General features: G+C 41.7%; 1 protein-coding gene across 2 annotated transcripts in view; it reads left to right on the top strand.

Moving 5' to 3' along the window:
• LOC134796718 (echinoderm microtubule-associated protein-like 1) overlaps positions 1–22,055 on the top strand; it is a 71,424-nt gene that overhangs the window by 27,235 nt on the left and 22,134 nt on the right. The window contains exons 3-6 of one of the 2 annotated variants that reach the window (XM_063768907.1): positions 13,800–13,988; positions 14,678–14,786; positions 16,031–16,171; positions 20,745–20,861. In XM_063768907.1, the coding sequence (XP_063624977.1) occupies positions 13,800–13,988; positions 14,678–14,786; positions 16,031–16,171; positions 20,745–20,861 (556 nt within the window). Of the gene's footprint in view, positions 1–13,799; positions 13,989–14,677; positions 14,787–16,030; positions 16,172–18,889; positions 19,004–20,744; positions 20,862–22,055 lie in introns of those variants that run through there. The other variant, XM_063768906.1, reaches the window with a different exon arrangement.

The raw sequence follows: 22,055 nt of genomic DNA, 5'->3' as shown, positions 1-22,055 counted from the left end.
TCTTCATAATAATTTAGAATCCTTCTGTCTTGAACATTGACGGAATGATGGATTAGTTTCTTATAAACGTAACCATTTATCGCCCCAATAATTTATTCATCACTGAGCCGCGCGCGCGCAGGTTCACAATGAATCTGACGTATTAGACATTTAAAATGGCGCTGTGGCTGTGACGTCACATCCTCGATCTGACATGAGATACCGCCGCTGCCTTTTGAGATACACGATACCTACCTACGGGTAACTAACTGGATAGAGTTACTGTCAATTTCGCTTGTGTAAAACTACTAAAATGGACAGTACCTATTGACAGTTGACATCGGAAATATTTATACGGAAATACTTTCAAATGTATCAAGTTTCAATTATGTAGAAGGAATCGTAAAGTGACAACTATCGATCTCCTTTAAAAATCTCTCAACATTGTTTATATGTATTTTGCCTAGTGCATTTATTTCCATTGATACCGTGCATTTTGGTATTGAGTGTATTAACATTATTAACAAAGTATTTTTTCCCTTTTTCGCTGTCAGACTGAAGTAATTCTGCAAATAACAATGCTTCGTGAGGCTCTCTGATGTTATCTTGCGGTACAGTTAGCAGATTCACAGAACCTATTGTGCAACTACAAAAGGCAATTTTTTTTGTCTATTTACATTCCAATTGCAATTAAAGACAATACCTAGAGTTAATCAGATCAAGTTTTATTTTTGGAAATTAGGAACGAGCCGTTAAACTGGATATAAAACTTAAAAGACTTCTATGTTTTCTTTTATGGTATACCTACTCGTAAAAGTTTTACTATTTCGAGGAATTCATAACCATTCACAACTCAGACATTTCTAAAAAAACAATTCAACCCTATTTAAATTTTAAGGTCACCCAATTTAGGTATTCCAAGCATTTGATTAAGTTTAATACGAGTATAACTGAACATCATTAAATCAACACAGGGTTATTGAACCCTTGTAAAAGTGGTAATATGACTAACATTACATAAAACCACCGAATTTGCGCTTATGCAATTTTCACACGCGACATTCGAACCGTAACATCTCATTTTACGTGAGCACTAAGTACCTACTTGTAATCTACGGCATGTAACCCGACACCTTAATGTCACCCGTCTCATTAGCCTTATCACGAAGCGTTAAGGTTCAAAATGGCGTGTATCCGATTACAGTAATTGTCTTTTTCTAAGCGTTTTCTCACGACCGCTGACTTTCTCGCTCGTGGGAATGTGTATATGATAAATATGAGATTTTAGGGTTCCGTCCTTTTGATTGGCTATTGTTTTTCATATGTAATTGTTCTTCATAGTTGTAAAAAAACTACATCACTGCATATTATAAAACGTTACGTTACGTCTGTCTGTCCGTATGTTCGCGATAAACTCAAAAATGACAACGGATTTTCATGTCAAGAGGTAATTTGTTTTAGCTGCACTAATCGTGACAAATTAACATAAGTTATCGCTTCGTGCTACAGAGTACAGATCGTTTAGTGCAATAGAACCTTTAATCTACTTGTGGCGTATTTATTCTTAATTGTGACGTTCCACGGGAAAAGGTACCTTATGAGGGTTTCTAGTTTCGGAGATATTAAATGTTTTGTAAAGAGGTGAAAAAATGCTCAATTTTTTTTTATTGTGTGATCTGAAACCTTAATGCGTAACGTTTGTTTACCTGTTTTTATTTTTGTTATAAGTTAGTTATAAGCCTAGTAATGTCGTCTCAGAGTTTAGTAGAAAAGGTACCTTATGGAAAAAAGATTGAAAATTCCCAAAAAAACTAGTCAATACGGGAAAAGAAGTTTGGTAGAGAACTGTATTAGCATTCTGCAAAACTAATTTGATAATTTCAGTTCTGGTTGGGGCGCCTCGCAAATATTATAACCGTACATAGACCGACATCACAAATCCAAGTAGACTGCTATTATACCAAAGTTACTCTCGTCAAGTCTTTCTTAACTAGAATAATCTTCATTTGGTTTGGTCGCATGCAGTAAATCAGCCATTGGTTTGCTGAAAAATGCCAATACCCGACGCATTACCTTATGGAATATCTGAGGTCATTGAACCTCAATGCCGCTTATCTTCAATAGCAACCGAAATATATTATTGATAAGAAATAGACGATTTATACCATCTTAACCCCAAAATATTATTAGTTTATCCTAACTGTTCCATCATCATCATGCCTCATCATGTAACTTGACCACAAGGTACCTTTTCATTACATACAAATTATTGGTCTTTTTTAAGATTATTATGACGAAGAACTAATTAAATTGGGGGCAGTTTAATGTAAATTAATATTTTCTATTCATAAAAGATAAACTATAATATGATTGATATTTTGTAGTGATGTATTATTAGATTTATTTCCATAAGGTACCTTTTCGTAAATGTATGGAGCAAATACTATTATTGTTATGTAAGTTTAAAGTGGCATAAGGGGTTAAATATAGTATTTAGTTGGGGTTTTAGGATTTATTTCATTTGAATGACAGAATTTCTTTCATATGTGCTCAGAAAAATTGATTGTGTGTCACATTAAAAGTAAAAATATTCAATTTTGTGATTTTATATGAAAAAGTCAGAAAATACATTTTCACCTCTAAATCGGTATTGTTTTTTGCTTAAACTGTCTGTCAGTGTCGTTTTCTAATAGATAAAATTTAAATCTTGAGAGCTCATTGCAATCAATCGTGAAAATGAAATAAAACTTTATTTTCAAGAGATTGGTTAGTATACACATAAATCAGTCGATATCAAAAGTTTCTATTTGCATTACAGAACAAGTCGCAATATTTTTTTAATCTCAGATATATAAGGCATTATTATTTGTAGTCAACTATGTAACTTACTTCAGGAACATAGTTTTTTAGGCGGCTAAACTTAAAACTTCTTTATCGTAAAGTTGCTCATTTCACAACATTATTTTCAAAAAATCATATCTCTGTAACTACGCAACCTAGAAGGTTGATCTTTTGTGTTATCGATAGCTTATTTATTGTAGATTACTGGGGTATGCATAACTCCATACCCGCCATAAGGTACCTTTGACCGTGGGACGTCACAATTATTGTTAAGTTTACTGACATTCGTTTTATAGTGTATAATACTAACCATATACCTATACTTATAAGCTTTATTTGTACCAACAATTGTGATCTCAGTTGGTCTTTGAATAAAATGCAATTGAAATTGTAGAGGCTAGGTTACATAGAATACCCCATGCACTTTGCCTATGACCCGTTACTATGGAAATAAAGATAATAAGTAGATTAAATGGACGGAACCCGGCTCTGTTTGACCTTTCTCTCCTCTCGCGTACTTTATTACTGGCAACGAAACTAGCGTGCCGCACCATCTGATAACCTTTATCTCTCTGAACTCTGGTTAGATAACTGCCTTATTACAGCGTAAATACTAAGCCATAGTAACAAGCATTTTAGCGGTTACATATCAGAATACCGAAAACTGATTTACCTAATGTTGAATCACCTATGCTTGATTCACCTATTTTTAAATTACCTATCGATCATTTTACCTAAACATTGACTGACCTAAGTTTATAATACTTAAGCTCAAATAACCTAATGGACGAAACACCTAATGCACGATATACCTAATGCACGTTTTACCTACTGCACGTTTTACCTAAAGCTATTATACCTAATGCACGAAACACCTATAGCTGATATACCTAATGGACGATACACCTAAAGCTGATATACCTAATGAACGATGTACCTAAACTTGATTTACCTAATGGACGAAATACCTAAAACTGTTAAACCTATTGCACGAAATACCTAAAGTTGATATACTTCCTGAACGAATTACCTAATGTCGATATGCCTAATGCACGGAATACCTAAAGTCTATATACCTAGTACAACGTTCATATAATTTTGCCGAATGATCAAGTGGCAACTCCACCCAATAAATCGTATGATTTCCCAACCTTACAGTAGATACAAAACTTAATTTTTGTAAGTTAACATCATGACGATGAAATAAAAGTCGGTTTTGGCACTGTTTGGTCGCAGTTAACCTAACACGCTCCTCCTCGCTTTGCTCGTCGTCGCACATATCTCGACTCTGGCAAATGACTAGACCTTATATTATAATAAAAAATAATAAGCCAATTGAATGATTTGGCTAAAAAATATACCAAATGTATGTCCTTATAGTTATAGTTTTGATTTTAGATGTTTCGTTCATTAAATGCATCGACTTCAGGTATTTCGTGCATTAGGTGTATCGAATTTAGGTATTTCGTTCATTAGGTATGTTACCTTTAGGTAATTCGATCATTAGGTATACCGACTTTAGGTAATTCGTGCAGTAGGTTTGTTAACTTTAGGCAATTCGATCATTAGGTATACCGACTTTAGGTATTTCCTGCATTAGGTATATCAACATTAGGTGTTTCGTGTATTATGTATATTAGCTTTAGGTATTTCGAGTATTAGGTGTTTCAACTTTAGGTAAATCGGGCATAGGTATTCTGAGCTTAGGTAAACCAATTGTAGGTGAAACGTGCAATAGGTAATTCGTTCATTAGGTGTCATGAGCTTAGGTTAATTGATCATTAGGTATTTAAAAAAAATAGGTGAAACGAGCATAGGTGATTCAACATTACGTAAATCGATTTTCGGTATTCTGATATGTAACCCATTTTAGCAGTACTCGTGCCAATTCAAGCATTCAGACAGAGTTATACATAGATCGACTTGAAAACGCCGCTTTTTTGATCAGGTGTCAAGATCAAGAATATCAAGGTTCTCGTTATCAAAATATTGAAAGTCATTTTGTACATAAATCATAGTCGGAAGTCTAGACAATAAAGGCAAAGCTAATATAAGTAACTACAATAGGTAACAATACGGATGATTGGAAATGCCACTGCCACTGATGATAAGAATGAGAAATAATAAGAAGATATCAACCATCTGAGTTCAATAACAGAAAGTAGTTGCGTTGCATTCATAAGAAAATTCTGCATGATATAATTACTTTTAAGATCGAGATGAAACTTGCATAAGTTTTTACTTACTTTCGCAATTTCAGCTGCAAGCTTGCATGGTAATGCAAGTGAAACAATTCCACATGTGCGTAACTAGTTAGGCTAATTATTTGGCTCGTACTAATCCGAGCGCCAAACTTGGCACCTTTCACTGGCAGTGCCATTAATTAACAATTTCTACAAGATCACAGACATCATTCATTATTATACTTACTTAATACCTTAACTTGGTTGCTGTTATGTAAATTAGGTATGTTACTTCCGGGTGCTTCCGGGCTAAGTAAATAGAAGGGATTTTAAAATAAACTATCTATAACACTTTAAACTCTCGCGTTTTGTACACATATTTAATTACACAAACGGGTCTACCGCGATATAATTTCATTGTTTTTACCTTTAACTCTCTCTTTAACTCTGGTGCAACTCAGCTGAAACGTCGGAATTAAAGGTAAAAACAATGAAATTATATCGCGGTAGACCCGTTTGTGTAATTAAATATATAAACTATCTAATCTTTCAATAGTATTTAATATTATAACAGGAATAGGACATACTCATCTATATGTATACAGGGTGGAAAGGCACGACGATCCTTCCCGGAAGTATTAGGTCGTTTAAGTGATACAGAGACTATTGGTAATGGTAAGAATCGTTAATTGAGTAAAAAATAAAAATTGCAAAAATACTACTTTTTAACTGTGGTGATAACCCTATAGCATGTGCACATGACGGCTAGATTAAGGATCTCCGTCGGGAAAGCTCGGGACTTTACACTTTTTTCCGATCGTTGACAGTATCGCAATGATGTATGAATGACGCATAAATGTCAAATAAATCAAATGCATGCAAAAATATTACAAACAATTTTATTACTTTCTTAGATAATTACTTTTTTCCAATATTTAATACTATCTTCTTTTCACATACGGTGTTCAAATGTACCTCCGTGTATTACAACGCCGCCGCAGCCCGTACCCGAGTATGTCGATGCACATGCGATATAGTGTATGCTCTTCGTCATTTATCCTCCGCAGAAAGCACCAATTAGCCTTTGTCTCATTTCGTCCGCAGTTTCACATTCCGTTTGGTTTGGTACACCATATCTTTTACACAGCCCCACAAATTTAAATAGCCACGAGCATCTAACATTTTTATTTGAAGAATATGACATTCAATAAGTATAGTTCAATGAAAATTTAATTTCAAACATCAGACGTCTTGTCTATTTCCTACCACGCAAGAAGGTTTGTTAGTTTGGTATTGAAGAAGTATTTATTCTTGATTTATTCTTAGTATTTCATTTTTGCAAGTTCATTTGGTGCAACTAACACAACCTACATGTAATTTTTTATTATTTTAAATAGTTACCAATTATTCGCAAATAATTTTGTGAAACGTGTTAAGAAACTAAAACCTTTTTATCAGTCAAGGAAACCAGAGATATTTATAAGACGATTGCGTACTTTTGAGTGGTTGTCAATGTCACCATTTGAACTGTCGTTGTAAACAATGTTGTGGTTAGTATTATTAATATTAAGGAATAACATAACTATTTCATTCAAGTATTGAACAAGTGGAACCACTAAGAAAGCGAAAATCCTGCAATGATTCTTACCGTGCTGTAAGCAGACCTAAAAATGGTTAGATGGCAACAAATTAGCATAATTTCCTGTCGAATACTGATTGTTTACAAGTAAGTTCATTGACCCTGTCACCTGTTAGGGTTAGAACAAAGTAGTTTTTTGCGTGGATGTTTAAAAGGTCATAATTTAGAAACGGTTGCCCATATTAACATAGTTTCTATGGAGAAAATATAGAGCTTAGGCTAAACTATCTCCCATTTCCGGAAAGGATCGTCGTGCCTTTCCACCCTGTATATAATAATGTATCATACGTTTACTCATTCTTATATCAATAATGGAAAAATATGTTGAATCTGTGGGACTAAAATTACACGTTGTATATTTGTGTCAATGGCTGACTCGACTCTAGTAAACCTTTTGATGTTAAATAGCACATTAAGGTGTTGTTGTTGTAAAATTAGATTTCAAAAGTAAGGATCAGAAGGGCCCGTCTCTGGTTTACCCTGCTGGTTAGCAATGAAAGGAGAGATTTCACAAATATTATGTTACAGAATATATTACCAATCCTAACTTACCTAAGTTGTAAAAATGTTTTTCTTAATGTACTTAGGTATGTTTTCGTTACCTACTCGGCGTTCTAATGACACCTTTCATTTCGAAAATAACTTAATCATCAACTTAAACATTGGTAACACGCGAGTTTCTGACGTAAGTAATAACAGCTTTACCGGTACCGTTTAAGAAACACTTAACCTCTCTCTATAATTGTCGGTAAACATGGATGTTTTGGGGCGTTATGAAATGTATTAACTTTTAATATGTTTATGTAAGGCACTAATCTGGTGATTGAGGTTACCCCTTTGCTCAAAAATGTCGATAATAATTATCGTTATATATCTGGGTCAAATTTAAGAGACAAAAAAAAATATTTTTGTCAGTGGCTTTATTCAGTTCTAGGCAGGCAGGCAGGTAAGGTAAGGTAAGGTAAGGGTGGTTTAAAAGTAAGATACTTGCGTCTAAGATGGTCCGGGAGCTTGCCTCCTTACATAATTTCATAGTTTTATAATAATTTAATTCTGCTCAGTCAAAATAGTGGGTCAAAGACAGATAAGGGACTAATTAAATACAACTCTGAAAAATGCCGTAGGTCCTACTTGATACTAGGATATACTCCTACTTTGGAAGCTACTTATGGGTCGCGCCGGCAAAGGTTTTCATGAAACATTGCCAGCCTAGGTGTGCAAAGTGACCTAGAGTTTCGCTTAGTGATATTTACTTTTGCGCTTTTTTTGAGAAAGCACTAAAGATTAAACCGAAATAGGAATTTTCAGCCTTGTATCTTCGTGTACTTAGTATTCCCTGTTTTTGGGAAGAATGTGTCAGATGTCTTTGAAGCTAATTGTACTACTGTTATTTAATTTGATTCGGATAATAATAATTTGAGCAAACATTTAATCGCTGTGTGAGGTACAGTTAGGCCAGTTAGGGTTAGATCAGGTTTGTATGCAAATGGGAGGTACCGTAAGCCGGAATACCTTGCGATGCGGGAAAGTATCACGAGAGAATGCATTCCAATAACCAACGGTGACAATGTTTTAAGATGAAACAATTTAAAAAAACTTCAGAAAATGTATTATTATATCACACTTATGATGCATAAATGTTTTAAGAAGGAAAACTGCGATTTTAATTGTTTAGGAAGTCTTTCGATGACGTAACAACGAACTAAAACCTGAGGGCCTACCGCGAACCACGTTCGACGTGTTGCCTCCCTGTCACACTTACGTACGAATTTACAAGTGTGACAGAGAGGCAACACGTCGAACGTGGTTCGCGGTAGGCCTTCTGGTCCACATTTGTATTATTATTCATCACATAGCACCGACTCGTATCATCTTTAGTTTAGGAAGATGCCCAAGCATGCGCCGAAAACGTTTTCTAATTAATTGTTTAATTTTTACGTCGATTAATTATTAGTACGATTAACCAATTCGTTAATCGTGATACACATCGGTCGTCGGAGCTACGCAACGGAGTTTATAAAGATAGGTGTACCTACGTACTAAAAATGATACAAACGTGCATGTATCCAAATTTATATATTTGTATTACATTTCATGTTGTACAGTATAATGTGATCAAAATCATTAGAAGATTTAACACCACTGCAGTCTTGCTTGACTAGTGCCCGCGCAGAATTTAAAACGGCGAAGTGTTAGATGTGCGCGATCGAAATGAATTCAACTCAACTAACAGAACTGTGTTGACACTATGACTACAAGTAACGTTTATACATGAGAAGTGAGCCAAGATGGAGAGCCATGGAGACAGGGAGTCCAGGAGTTCCAGGGCGAGCGACTCTCCCGGGGACACCATGAACGACGTCTATGCCGCCTGGCGTAAGTTACATACCTACTAGGTACATACTTATTGCCCCTTCCTTCATGACCTAAAGTAAAAAGTTTAGGCTATTCCCAGCAGTTCCCATCTTATCAACCTTAATAGCAACGTTGCTTGCTATCAGCATTAGCAGCAAGGTTCTGAGAGCTACTGCAAATATGTACCACAGCAGTACCAAATACAATGTGATTCTTACACTGTTGTACAGAATGCAACCTTCGCGGACGGACGCGGATGTAAACTACTTCCCTGTTAAAATGCAGTCACTTGCACTTTCAGTCAGATAGAAATGTTAATTACTTACGTTTCTTCTGTTAATTAGCGTTGACAACTTGAATGATGATGTTTTCATGATACAACGTACCTATGTCATTTAGATCGTTAATAATGTTTAATGTCAATTCAAGTTTGACACTATTAAAGACATTCTGCTCCCAAGATTGATTACTTAGGAGCGCTATTACATTTCGGCGTTGAGCGAGTTTAGGTATTTTACGCGCTGCGGCAGGCCGTGCGAGCTCAGTATGCCGATCCCTTCTACCACACTCGCACTACAATGATGGATTAAACATTCTTGATCCTTCGCGAAGCATATTGAAATCAACCATAACAACACTAACTGTGCTTAACTTTTAAAGTCCTAAAACTGTTATTTGGTAAGTACGAAAATACTAAATGCAGTGCAAATGTAAGTGTGTGCAGTGTTCATAAATTAATTTTTCATCTATTTTTGACGATTTTTGACCCCCCCACCCCTCAAATCATCCAAAAATCATGCTTCGGATGACTCTGTTTCCTCCTACGTCATACTACCATCATCCGATGTCCAACCCCCCCCCCCCCCTCCTTCCATTTGAAACGACGTAATTTATGAATAGCCCCATACTCGTACTTATGAAGGTATAAGTATTACTCGAAATCAATTATAGGTACTCGCTTATTTACATGTTTCGTCATAGCATTTGGTACCTATAGGTTGTAAAGTTTGTATCAACGAGGGTTTAAAAACGAACTAGTATTGAGGATCTGATGATAATGATGATGATTAAGGTGGTCACGGATACCAATCAACCATGTAGTAACATGATTAGGCTCGTTTGATTCGTCTCAACAAGATCTTTGACACTGAAGATACACAGGGTCTGATGATGGAGCTGGAAGGTGGCCACGGGTACCAGTCTATCATGTAACTAAACCACTTCGTGTTTGGGCTCGTTTGATTCGTCTCAACAAGATCTTTGACACTGAAGATACACAGGGTCTGATAATGGAGCTGGAAGGTGGCCACGGGTACCAGTCTATCGTGTAACTAAACAACTTCGTGTTTGGGCTCGTTTGATTCGTCTCAACAAGATCTTTGACACAAGACAGTACTCAGGGTCTGATGATGGAGCTGGAAGGTGGTCACCATTACCAATCAACCATGCAACTAAACCACATCGTGTTTAGGCTCGTTTGATTCGTCTCAACAAGATCTTTATTGACACTAGGTGATACACCAAACACGAAGCCCAAACACGATGCCCAAACACGAAGCCCAAACACGTAGCCCAAACACGAAGTGGTTCAGTTACGTGATAGACTGGTACCCGTCGCCACCTTCGAGCTCCATCATCAGATCCTGAGTACTATCTTGTGTCTAAGGTCTTGTTGAGACGAATCAAACGAGCCTAAACACGAAGTGGTTTAGTTGCATGGTTGATTGGTACCGGTGACCACCTTCCGGCTCCAACATCAGACCCTGAGTACTATCTTGTGTCAAAGATCTTATAGAAACGAATAAAACGAGCCTAAACACGAAGTGGTTTAGTGGCATGGTTGATTGGTACCGGTGACCACCTGCCGGCTCCATCATCAGACCCTGAGTACTATCTTGTGTCAAAGATCTTGTTGAGACGAATCAAACGAGCCTAAACACGAAGTGGTTTAGTTGCATGGTTGATTGGTACCGGTGACCACCTTCCGGCTCCATCATCAGACCCTGAGTACTATCTTAAGTCAAAGATCTTGTTGAGACGAATAAAACGAGCCTAAACACGAAGTGGTTTAGTTGCATTGTTGATTGGTACTGGTGACCACCTTCCGGCTCCATCATCAGACCCTGAGTACTATCTTAAGTCAAAGATCTTGTTGAGCCGAATCAAACGAGCCCAAACACGAAGTGGTTTAGTTGCATGGTTGATTGGTACCGGTGACCACCTTCCGGCTCCATCATCAGACCCTGAGTACTATCTTGAGTCAAAATTAATACATATAGAATGTCAGGTCGTTTCAAATATTTTTAATCCTGTCCGGTAGTTTATTAAACTGTACCATTATAAATTATAATACTATAAAAACAGTGCTAGGATCAAAGTCTCTCGTTGCGGTTTACACGCACACAGTATAGCGTTTTACACGGCGCCCGCCGCACACAATGATAAAAAATCTCGTTGTCGCCGTTGAAAATGTGCGGAGCCGACCGACACACGTCCTGCCTCTACAAGCTCTGCCGCGGCACTGAGCTGGCGCAGCGCGCGTCATCGGTAATATAGAGTAGTTTTCAAAAAATTGCCAAAAAATTATAGTAGAATTTCATAAACACTAATGTATACCAACAGTATACGCAAACGTTGCAGATTGCTTGAGTATGAAAATGACTTCGATATTAAGTAGAGTTTCGTAGGAATTGACACTTGTTTCGGAGAGAAAATTGAGTTCGTTTTACTTTGATTTTCTCTTTCTCAAAGGTGTGTAGGAAAAATATCGTTTGATATGCCTAAAGTACAGGGTATTAGTAATACAAAATAGCCAGGTTTAGCAGAGTAAACTTCTCAACATTTCCAAATAAGAGCTTGCCATTCAGTGCTTCACGGGGTTTTTCGGAAACGACCATCAGAAAAAAAATCATTACTAATTTAATAAGTCCTTTTACTAATATTTACAACGATATTTAAAAAGATAAGAAGACGCTTTTACTGGAACAAGTACTCATTGTTTCTAATAATGAGCACAAAGTCCTGAATTTCGTCGACTAGTATCATCAATTTTGCGTTATTTCGACTTTTCTTGTAAGAGCGCTCTTAATAGTAAAGTAATGAACCAATGAACTTTCCTTCGTGCGTTCTTTCCCACTTTTAAAATAGAGATGGTGTTCAAACATGACTTCTTTTTTTATATTCTTATTATGTAGTAACGTAATATTTTTTAGAAATAATTTATTTTGACGACAGTCACCATCTCAATTACATGATATAGTATGCATTCTCATCTAATTTTTTTCATGCATTTTTCATCATAGCAAAGAACCTGTATAATACAGGCCTATGACTAATTCTTCCCAATGGCATCGACGTTGCTTTATACAGGTTTCAGTTTAGCAACTGCACCGGCCTTGTTGCATTCCGCCCTCGTTACGTAGCCATTGTCTATAACTACACCGCCGTTTGCACATGTCGCCAATTCCACTATTGTTCCGACAACAATACTCACTTGGTCAACAACTGAGCACTGTTGACCTGAAAGCGATTTCGCAATCATTACGTTTTGATTGTGTGGGTACTATCAATCGCAGAACGTACATCCCAATGAGTTTTTGATAATCCGTATATTTGTTTCGGATCTGCAGACCATTTACAATGGTTTTGAAACGAATGCTCGCTTGTGATGGTGATGCAGGCATGGAAAAGGTCGTGGAACCGGTCGGTCGGCCTTTGAGCAAAACATCGCATCCCTATATGGGGCTCGCAAGGTGGTCGCGTGCTTAATTGGGATGCAGTCTTTAAATACATGGCAGGTTTTACTGGGGTTACGGATTTTAATTGTCTTTTAATAGTACATTATTGTCGAGGCTCGGAAGTAGCTACTTGCAGGCTGAGGATTCGTTTTAAACGGACGACCTTGGGAGTCCGTTTAATTGAATCCGAAGCCAGCAAGTAGCCTTCCAGCCGAGTCATATATAGTGCTTTTCTCAAAAATGGTGCAAGAAATATAAATATCATAGAAATATTTTACAAAAGCAACTTTCTTACGTATATATTTTCACAGAAAAAAGTAGAAACAATTGAAAAAATTAGCTTTGCCGCCTTTTTATTTTTTTAATAAAAAAATAGAAGTGTATTTTTCTGCCGAAAATACGCCAACCTATTTGAGACAGCTAAATAGTCGCGGTACTAATCATCTGTTTGGCTGTTTAATGGGCCTGTGCCTTCATTTGATATGGCCATTTCAACTTTTAAAAAGTTTGGAACTCGACAAATAATGGAATTTGTATGCAACATTGCAGTCCCAAAATCGAGACTGCAATGTTTTTAACTTTTTAATTTTTGACTGACCATAAACTACGCGCTTCGCAACCTATTTTTTAAACGGCAAAGTCGACTTTGCCGTCCATTTTTGAGAAAAGGTATTTTGCTTACAATGCTTTTAAGCCATAACAAGGGACTTATTAATTTTGGCAAATCTGTTGACAAGAAATAAACAAGCTGTCGCTAAAACATACCCGTACTACAGCTAGCTTGCATTTAAGTTTGTTACATGAAACATCTGTTGGTAAATACATATTTATTGGCTAAGCCGTAATATTTTGTCTTCCAGAGTCCGTCTAAGCTGACTCGCATCGGCATGGCAGCGAAATAGTGTGGGATTTGTCGCTTATTTTCGCGCCAAGATAGCAAAAACAAACTGTACCTACACATAATGACTTATGACACAAAACAAACTCTACACAGTATATCGTATGACACTTAAGCACCAAGTCAATTGATTTTACCATTATTAACCAATTCTTTATTTATTCCAGATGAAATGCTAGAAGGCGAGGGCGCCGGGCTGGCGGCTCGCGTGGCAGAGCTGGAAGTCCGCTGCGCCCGGCAGGCTGAGGAATTACTATGTCTTCGGTCCACCCTAGCTGATGCCCTACGAAGGCTCAACGCTTTAGAAGGGAGAGCTCCAGCATCTTCAACACCTCAAAGAAATGGGGGTTACACAGGTGGGAATCAGATCTTGAACCATGTTGAGGAACATCCTCTAGATTAATGCTAAAAGACATGGGACTGGGCTCTTCGTGTGTCTGATCTAGAAGTCTGCTGTGGCCGGCAGGCTGAATAACTACTCTGTCTTCAGTCTAAAGAAACTCAACGCTTTAGAAGGAAGAGTACCAGCGTCTTCAACTCCTCAGAGAAATGGTGGTCACTCACGTAAGAATGTAGTCTTATGTATTTGTAAAGACAGCAGGCTGAACTTCTGTCTTAGGTCCACCCTGGCTGATGCCCTGCGGAGGCTCGACAAATTACAAGGAAGAGCACCAGCGTCGTTGACACCTCAGAGAAATGGTAAGATGACTGAAAAACTGGTGTCTTCTGTCGCCTCTAGCCGATGCTTTACAAACCCAACGCGTTGGAAGGATGAGCGCCAGCATTGTCAATCAATAAGAATCAGTCAGTCCTATACATTCCATTTATTTACTTCGCCTCATCTAAATATATGCATTATTTTACCGATAGTCTAGTTAGACAATCTTAAATATGAGTTTCTCTGAGTGAACTACGCTTGAGTAACTGCGTAATGTCCCTAAGTTAGTATCACATGCAAATTATAAAACATCTTCCCGTTTAGAAACTATGTATAGCTTTTTATAAAATTATTAAGGTGTTAATAAGGTTTCTATTTGAATTCCAGGGTCATCAGGCACTCCAACGAGAGAGCTAAGGCTACGGCAACCTTCCTACAGAGAGACTGCTAAACGGACGTCCAGCTATGGATCCACGGCATCCTCACTCCCACAAAGGTGAGCATTTCTAATAGTACCGTAAAACTATTATTACTGAATTATAGTTCAAAACCTCCCAACTATGGTCCAAAATGAACTTCGAATCTTCGTTCAGGTGTGGCTATTATTTGAATGTCGTATTTCCATGGCGAAATATTTTTATAAATGCAAGAAAAAACTCAGATAAAAGGAAAAAGAACTTTGTGTTGTGGACCATATAGTTGCAATACTGCAAAATAGTTGGGTGATTTTACGGTAACCGTTAACTGAGTAGTTACCTATGATGTCAGTACTTTACCTAAGTATGATGACAAATATGTCCAGACAATGGTCTGGTATGTAATCATTGTATACTAAATGAAGATGTGACGTTTATATAATAGTCGCACTTTCACACTTCCTCACTGCTTAAGTCTGCGCAGAATTAGGTAGGTACATTCAATGGTACTCTATCGGCTCTAGTTACCTATTGGCTTGGCCGTTTACTTCAAACATCTTTTGTATATCTCTACATTGTTCAAAGTAATCGAAATCGACATCTACGATCATTAACAACTCTTACAAATCTTGCTCGAAAATATCGATTACTCGATGTTTCTATCCATTAGCCACTTAATAACACATCCATAATCAAAAAGTCTTAATAGCAGTTATACCTTGAATAGAAATATGTCCTTCTCCGTAAGCTTCAAGTCAGTTCATTAATTTGTTTCACGGCAAGTTAAATCAATCACTGATTTCTTCATTGTATCGTCCACACTGTTTTACAATTCATAAACCTTATGAAAAAGACATTAAGGCCTATCGGTGGTCAATTGAGAGTGTTGCTATGGTTTGGCAACTTTAATGAATTGGTTGATGGGCTTAATGGCTAGTAATCATAAATCATGTTCAGTAAAGACGTTCAGGCCACCCAGAATTGTACCTACTTGGTTACATAAGTAACATTGCATATGCGGAAATCTCTCGAAGTAAACATGTGACTACTGAACATCCATTGAGATGTCATTACAGTACAGGTTACTTACAGTCGGATTCGGATGGCGACTGCAGCGGCATTGTTATTGCAACGTTACTAATGCAGCGTCGACGCAGGTGATGCCACTGTCTTTCCTTGATAAATTGAGTTGATGACGTAGCCGCGTTATTGTCGCGATTAAAACGTTCAACCGTCACTCATTTTATTAACCCTTTGTTGATTTTGAACCACGTAAATTACCCTTTTTGTGTAAATACATAATTTATTATTGCAATTGTTTCAGACGCGGACCCCAGCACCAGTCCACCGGCTCGCTGCAGTCGGACTCGCCCGCCTCGTCGTCCTCGCTGTCGCCGGCGCCCTCGCCCTCGCCGCGCGCCACCCCCGCGCCGCACAGGTCGCAGGCTAGCCTGTATGTGTACGCGTCTCATGTTATACCCCACACTAGCGGCAGCACCAGGCTACATGCTCGCTGCAGTCGGACTCGCCCGCCTCGTCGTCCTCGCTGTCGCCGGCGCCCTCGCCCTCGCCGCGCGCCACCCCCGCGCCGCACAGGTCGCAGGCTAGCCTGTATGTGTACGCGTCTCATGTTATACCCCACACTAGCGGCAGCACCAGGCTACATGCTCGCTGCAGTCGGACTCGCCCGCCTCGTCGTCCTCGCTGTCGCCGGCGCCCTCGCCCTCGCCGCGCGCCACCCCCGCGCCGCACAGGTCGCAGGCTAGCCTGTATGTGTACGCGTCTCATGTTATACCCCACACTAGCGGCAGCACCAGGCTACATGCTCGCTGCAGTCGGACTCGCCCGCCTCGTCGTCCTCGCTGTCGCCGGCGCCCTCGCCCTCGCCGCGCGCCACCCCCGCGCCGCACAGGTCGCAGGCTAGCCTGTATGTGTACGCGTCTCATGTTATACCCCACACTAGCGGCAGCACCAGGCTACATGCTCGCTGCAGTCGGACTCGCCCGCCTCGTCGTCCTCGCTGTCGCCGGCGCCCTCGCCCTCGCCGCGCGCCACCCCCGCGCCGCACAGGTCGCAGGCTAGCCTGTATGTGTACGCGTCTCATGTTATACCCCACACTAGCGGCAGCACCAGGCTACATGCTCGCTGCAGTCGGACTCGCCCGCCTCGTCGTCCTCGCTGTCGCCGGCGCCCTCGCCCTCGCCGCGCGCCACCCCCGCGCCGCACAGGTCGCAGGCTAGCCTGTATGTGTACGCGTCTCATGTTATACCCCACACTAGCGGCAGCACCAGGCTACATGCTCGCTGCAGTCGGACTCGCCCGCCTCGTCGTCCTCGCTGTCGCCGGCGCCCTCGCCCTCGCCGCGCGCCACCCCCGCGCCGCACAGGTCGCAGGCTAGCCTGTATGTGTACGCGTCTCATGTTATACCCCACACTAGCGGCAGCACCAGGCTACATGCTCGCTGCAGTCGGACTCGCCCGCCTCGTCGTCCTCGCTGTCGCCGGCGCCCTCGCCCTCGCCGCGCGCCACCCCCGCGCCGCACAGGTCGCAGGCTAGCCTGTATGTGTACGCGTCTCATGTTATACCCCACACTAGCGGCAGCACCAGGCTACATGCTCGCTGCAGTCGGACTCGCCCGCCTCGTCGTCCTCGCTGTCGCCGGCGCCCTCGCCCTCGCCGCGCGCCACCCCCGCGCCGCACAGGTCGCAGGCTAGCCTGTATGTGTACGCGTCTCATGTTATACCCCACACTAGCGGCAGCACCAGGCTACATGCTCGCTGCAGTCGGACTCGCCCGCCTCGTCGTCCTCGCTGTCGCCGGCGCCCTCGCCCTCGCCGCGCGCCACCCCCGCGCCGCACAGGTCGCAGGCTAGCCTGTATGTGTACGCGTCTCATGTTATACCCCACACTAGCGGCAGCACCAGGCTACATGCTCGCTGCAGTCGGACTCGCCCGCCTCGTCGTCCTCGCTGTCGCCGGCGCCCTCGCCCTCGCCGCGCGCCACCCCCGCGCCGCACAGGTCGCAGGCTAGCCTGTATGTGTACGCGTCTCATGTTATACCCCACACTAGCGGCAGCACCAGGCTACATGCTCGCTGCAGTCGGACTCGCCCGCCTCGTCGTCCTCGCTGTCGCCGGCGCCCTCGCCCTCGCCGCGCGCCACCCCCGCGCCGCACAGGTCGCAGGCTAGCCTGTATGTGTACGCGTCTCATGTTATACCCCACACTAGCGGCAGCACCAGGCTACATGCTCGCTGCAGTCGGACTCGCCCGCCTCGTCGTCCTCGCTGTCGCCGGCGCCCTCGCCCTCGCCGCGCGCCACCCCCGCGCCGCACAGGTCGCAGGCTAGCCTGTATGTGTACGCGTCTCATGTTATACCCCACACTAGCGGCAGCACCAGGCTACATGCTCGCTGCAGTCGGACTCGCCCGCCTCGTCGTCCTCGCTGTCGCCGGCGCCCTCGCCCTCGCCGCGCGCCACCCCCGCGCCGCACAGGTCGCAGGCTAGCCTGTATGTGTACGCGTCTCATGTTATACCCCACACTAGCGGCAGCACCAGGCTACATGCTCGCTGCAGTCGGACTCGCCCGCCTCGTCGTCCTCGCTGTCGCCGGCGCCCTCGCCCTCGCCGCGCGCCACCCCCGCGCCGCACAGGTCGCAGGCTAGCCTGTATGTGTACGCGTCTCATGTTATACCCCACACTAGCGGCAGCACCAGGCTACATGCTCGCTGCAGTCGGACTCGCCCGCCTCGTCGTCCTCGCTGTCGCCGGCGCCCTCGCCCTCGCCGCGCGCCACCCCCGCGCCGCACAGGTCGCAGGCTAGCCTGTATGTGTACGCGTCTCATGTTATACCCCACACTAGCGGCAGCACCAGGCTACATGCTCGCTGCAGTCGGACTCGCCCGCCTCGTCGTCCTCGCTGTCGCCGGCGCCCTCGCCCTCGCCGCGCGCCACCCCCGCGCCGCACAGGTCGCAGGCTAGCCTGTATGTGTACGCGTCTCATGTTATACCCCACACTAGCGGCAGCACCAGGCTACATGCTCGCTGCAGTCGGACTCGCCCGCCTCGTCGTCCTCGCTGTCGCCGGCGCCCTCGCCCTCGCCGCGCGCCACCCCCGCGCCGCACAGGTCGCAGGCTAGCCTGTATGTGTACGCGTCTCATGTTATACCCCACACTAGCGGCAGCACCAGGCTACATGCTCGCTGCAGTCGGACTCGCCCGCCTCGTCGTCCTCGCTGTCGCCGGCGCCCTCGCCCTCGCCGCGCGCCACCCCCGCGCCGCACAGGTCGCAGGCTAGCCTGTATGTGTACGCGTCTCATGCCACCCACTCCTCTCTCTCTCTCTAACTCTCCCACACTAGCGGCAGCACCAGGCTACATGCCCGCTGCAGTTGCACTCGCCGGCCTCGTCGTCCTAGATGTCGCTACAAACCAACTCACAATGACATATTACATAAATCGCGTGATCAGTAAAGTATAAATTGCGTATTACGGTCACGGGCCCTTGTAGACTCGTAGAACCCTCAGTCTATTTTATAAGTGTTTTAGGAGCATGAGCAGGATACGTTTCGTTTACAGCAAGTCCCTGCTCACTGACCTGCCGTCAACAGCCAATTGTAAACGATGCATTTGGGCCTTGGAATTTGAGTTCGTTCGGTATGCTTTAGTACATAATGATAGGACACACAATACATATGTTATCGAACCGGACTTTGTCCTTGAGTGCTCCGAAAACCGTATATATCTATCCCATTTATCCCATAAAACACAAAAACAATCTAAACTATAAGTAATATAAATAATTCAGCCTATATACGACCCACTGCTGGGCACAACAGGCCTCCTCTCATGCGCGAGAGGGCTTGGGCTCCCACGTTAGCCTAATGCGGATTGGGGACTTCACATACATCTTTGAATTTCATCGCAGATGAATGCGGGTTTCCTCACGATGTTTTCCTTCTCCGAAAAGCTAGTGGTAAATATCAAATGATATTTTGTACATAAGTTCCGAAAAACACAACCTCCGGATTGAAAGTCGGGCGTCATATCCACTCGGCCACCACCACTTATCAAAAAGTAAGGCGAAAAATACAATATCTTAGAATTATGTATTCATGTGATATTACTCAATTCGTATACCCAGATGGTTGTCACACGTACAGACAGTGCAATCATTGCATTGTTCAGGAACTTATCTAAAACAACAATCTTTGTTGTGACTGTTTTGTTTGCGCCTGTACGTAACATCATGCAAACACCGGTGGAATTAAATCCTACGGCACTATATTTTTGAAGTATATTTAGGGACCTATTACTCTTCACCTTTTCTCGATTGTTAGTTGATTTTCAGCATCCATAATGTATGGTCTCCTGGTGTTGTTTCTTATCTTGTTCTTTAAAGGTTCTTTCCTTCAGATGCTACACAACTTATAGGAATTACTATGTTATTATTTCACTTTTCATAATTTTTATTTGTGCCTTCTTTTTAGTGTTACTTCTATACGTTACAACTTACATACCTACTCTTGTAATTTTTTTTTTCTTAGAGCTATTTATGTTCAATTTCAAGCTAAGCTTTACGCTATTCTACATTTATTTATGATGCTTATTTTCTTATGATATTTGAGAAATCAGCCTAATTCACTTTTCTTAATACCTACATATTTTTAATACCTCTACTAATCTAAGAAGCAACGACGATTCTTGTAGTTCTCCTTATTTATTAAATACTACATGAACATTTGCAATTTACAAATAAGAACGTTTTTTATATATAAAAAATACTACAGCCGTGATAGATTCGGACTAAACTAACTCTGCATGGCATTTTCAATGACAAAGTGTGGTAATGTCATGATTAAAGTCAAACTATGATGTTTATAATGACACTTTCTCACCTTTATCTATTCTGTTCGAGTCAATGCAAAGTTAGGTTAGGACTTTTCTCTCTCCATTTGTGCACAATTAAACTATTGGGCTGATTTCTCTGGCATTGTACCTACATGTAAACGCTATCGCTATAATGTAGATGTTCCACTATAGATCGCGGAACAACTCCACGTCCAGCAATCAGAGCCAGAGCCCTGGAGGGAACAATCTCACCAAGCGCTGGAGCTCCACCGGAGACTTCAACGCGCAGGGACTCATTCCCAACATCAGGTGGGTCTAGACGCCAATCGGCAACCTAAACTTTATGGCAACCAGAGAGGCAACGGTGATTCGCAGGTACATATTGTACGTAACATCAGGTGGGTCTAGCGAACCCAATAAACAACCAAAATTTATAAGCCAATATTTGCATACGTTCTGGCGTTGTTATAAGTTTTGGTTGTTAATCGACAGTAGGTACCTAAGTATTCTAGTGTAAAAACTCAAGAACTTAAATGTTGCTAAGCTAACAGACATTTCGACATCGACATTTGTCGATTGAGTATTCCATAAAGAATGTGTCGATCCTTGTATGAAATTCTTAATTGATCCAAAATCGACTGAACTCAATGATTGGTGTTGTGGAATAGTGGCTGTGGTGTAGATAGGTACTGGATGAAAAAATGTTGATGCACCTTTATGATTGTTATCTTTTTTTGCTGTTAAGTTATGACGATTTTTTAAATAAAGATAGGTCCCACTTGTTTTTTATGATTGAATGCATCAATTTTTTGCATGACTTGTAAACCTTACACAGTTTGCAAAGCAATAAAGCTTTGAAGTTTTTCTGATACGTTAGTAAATTAGTAGAAATGTATGTATTCGTATGTAGAAATCACGCCGTTCATCTAATTCAAACGTAACAATAGTTATTTGTACAACAAGAGATCAAAGTTTGATATTTCTTCGAGTGCTTATTTTGAGTCCCGTGCAAGCGAAAGATTCTATAATAATCTCAAGATTCTAAATCTAATTTAGAATCTTGAGCGTAGTAAGGGATTCAAAAGCGCACGAGATGTAAATTACTTTGATCTCGTGTAGTACACAAAATTTTTCACCCTAAGCAGTGAGAACATACCTAGAGGGACAGAGATAATAGAACCCAAGTATATCGAACTTGTATTAGACCTCGCATGTTGAAATGACATTCACGGGCGTAGCCAGGTTTTAGTATCGGGGGGGGGGGGGGGGGGGGGAAGGTCACTTGAATGTCATTTTGTCTCACACAGTGAGCAAAATCGCAATTTGCTCACTGTTTGTAAGAAGCAAAGTACCCTTGTTCGAGCTGCTGAGGTGAAAACAGTAATAATTAACTTTTAGTGCCACAGTTATGATCTTTGTTGATTTAAATTCTGCCTTTGATAAACAGCGTGTTTTTGAACTTTTTAGTAATGGTAGTAGTATTCAAGAAGTGTTTAGAGATAA

Source organism: Cydia splendana, chromosome 14 (genome assembly GCF_910591565.1).
Source record: "Cydia splendana chromosome 14, ilCydSple1.2, whole genome shotgun sequence".
In the NCBI taxonomy this organism is placed as follows: Eukaryota; Metazoa; Arthropoda; class Insecta; order Lepidoptera; family Tortricidae; genus Cydia; species Cydia splendana.
Note: the sequence above shows the minus strand (reverse complement) of the source record. Positions and strands in the feature narration are given on the sequence as shown.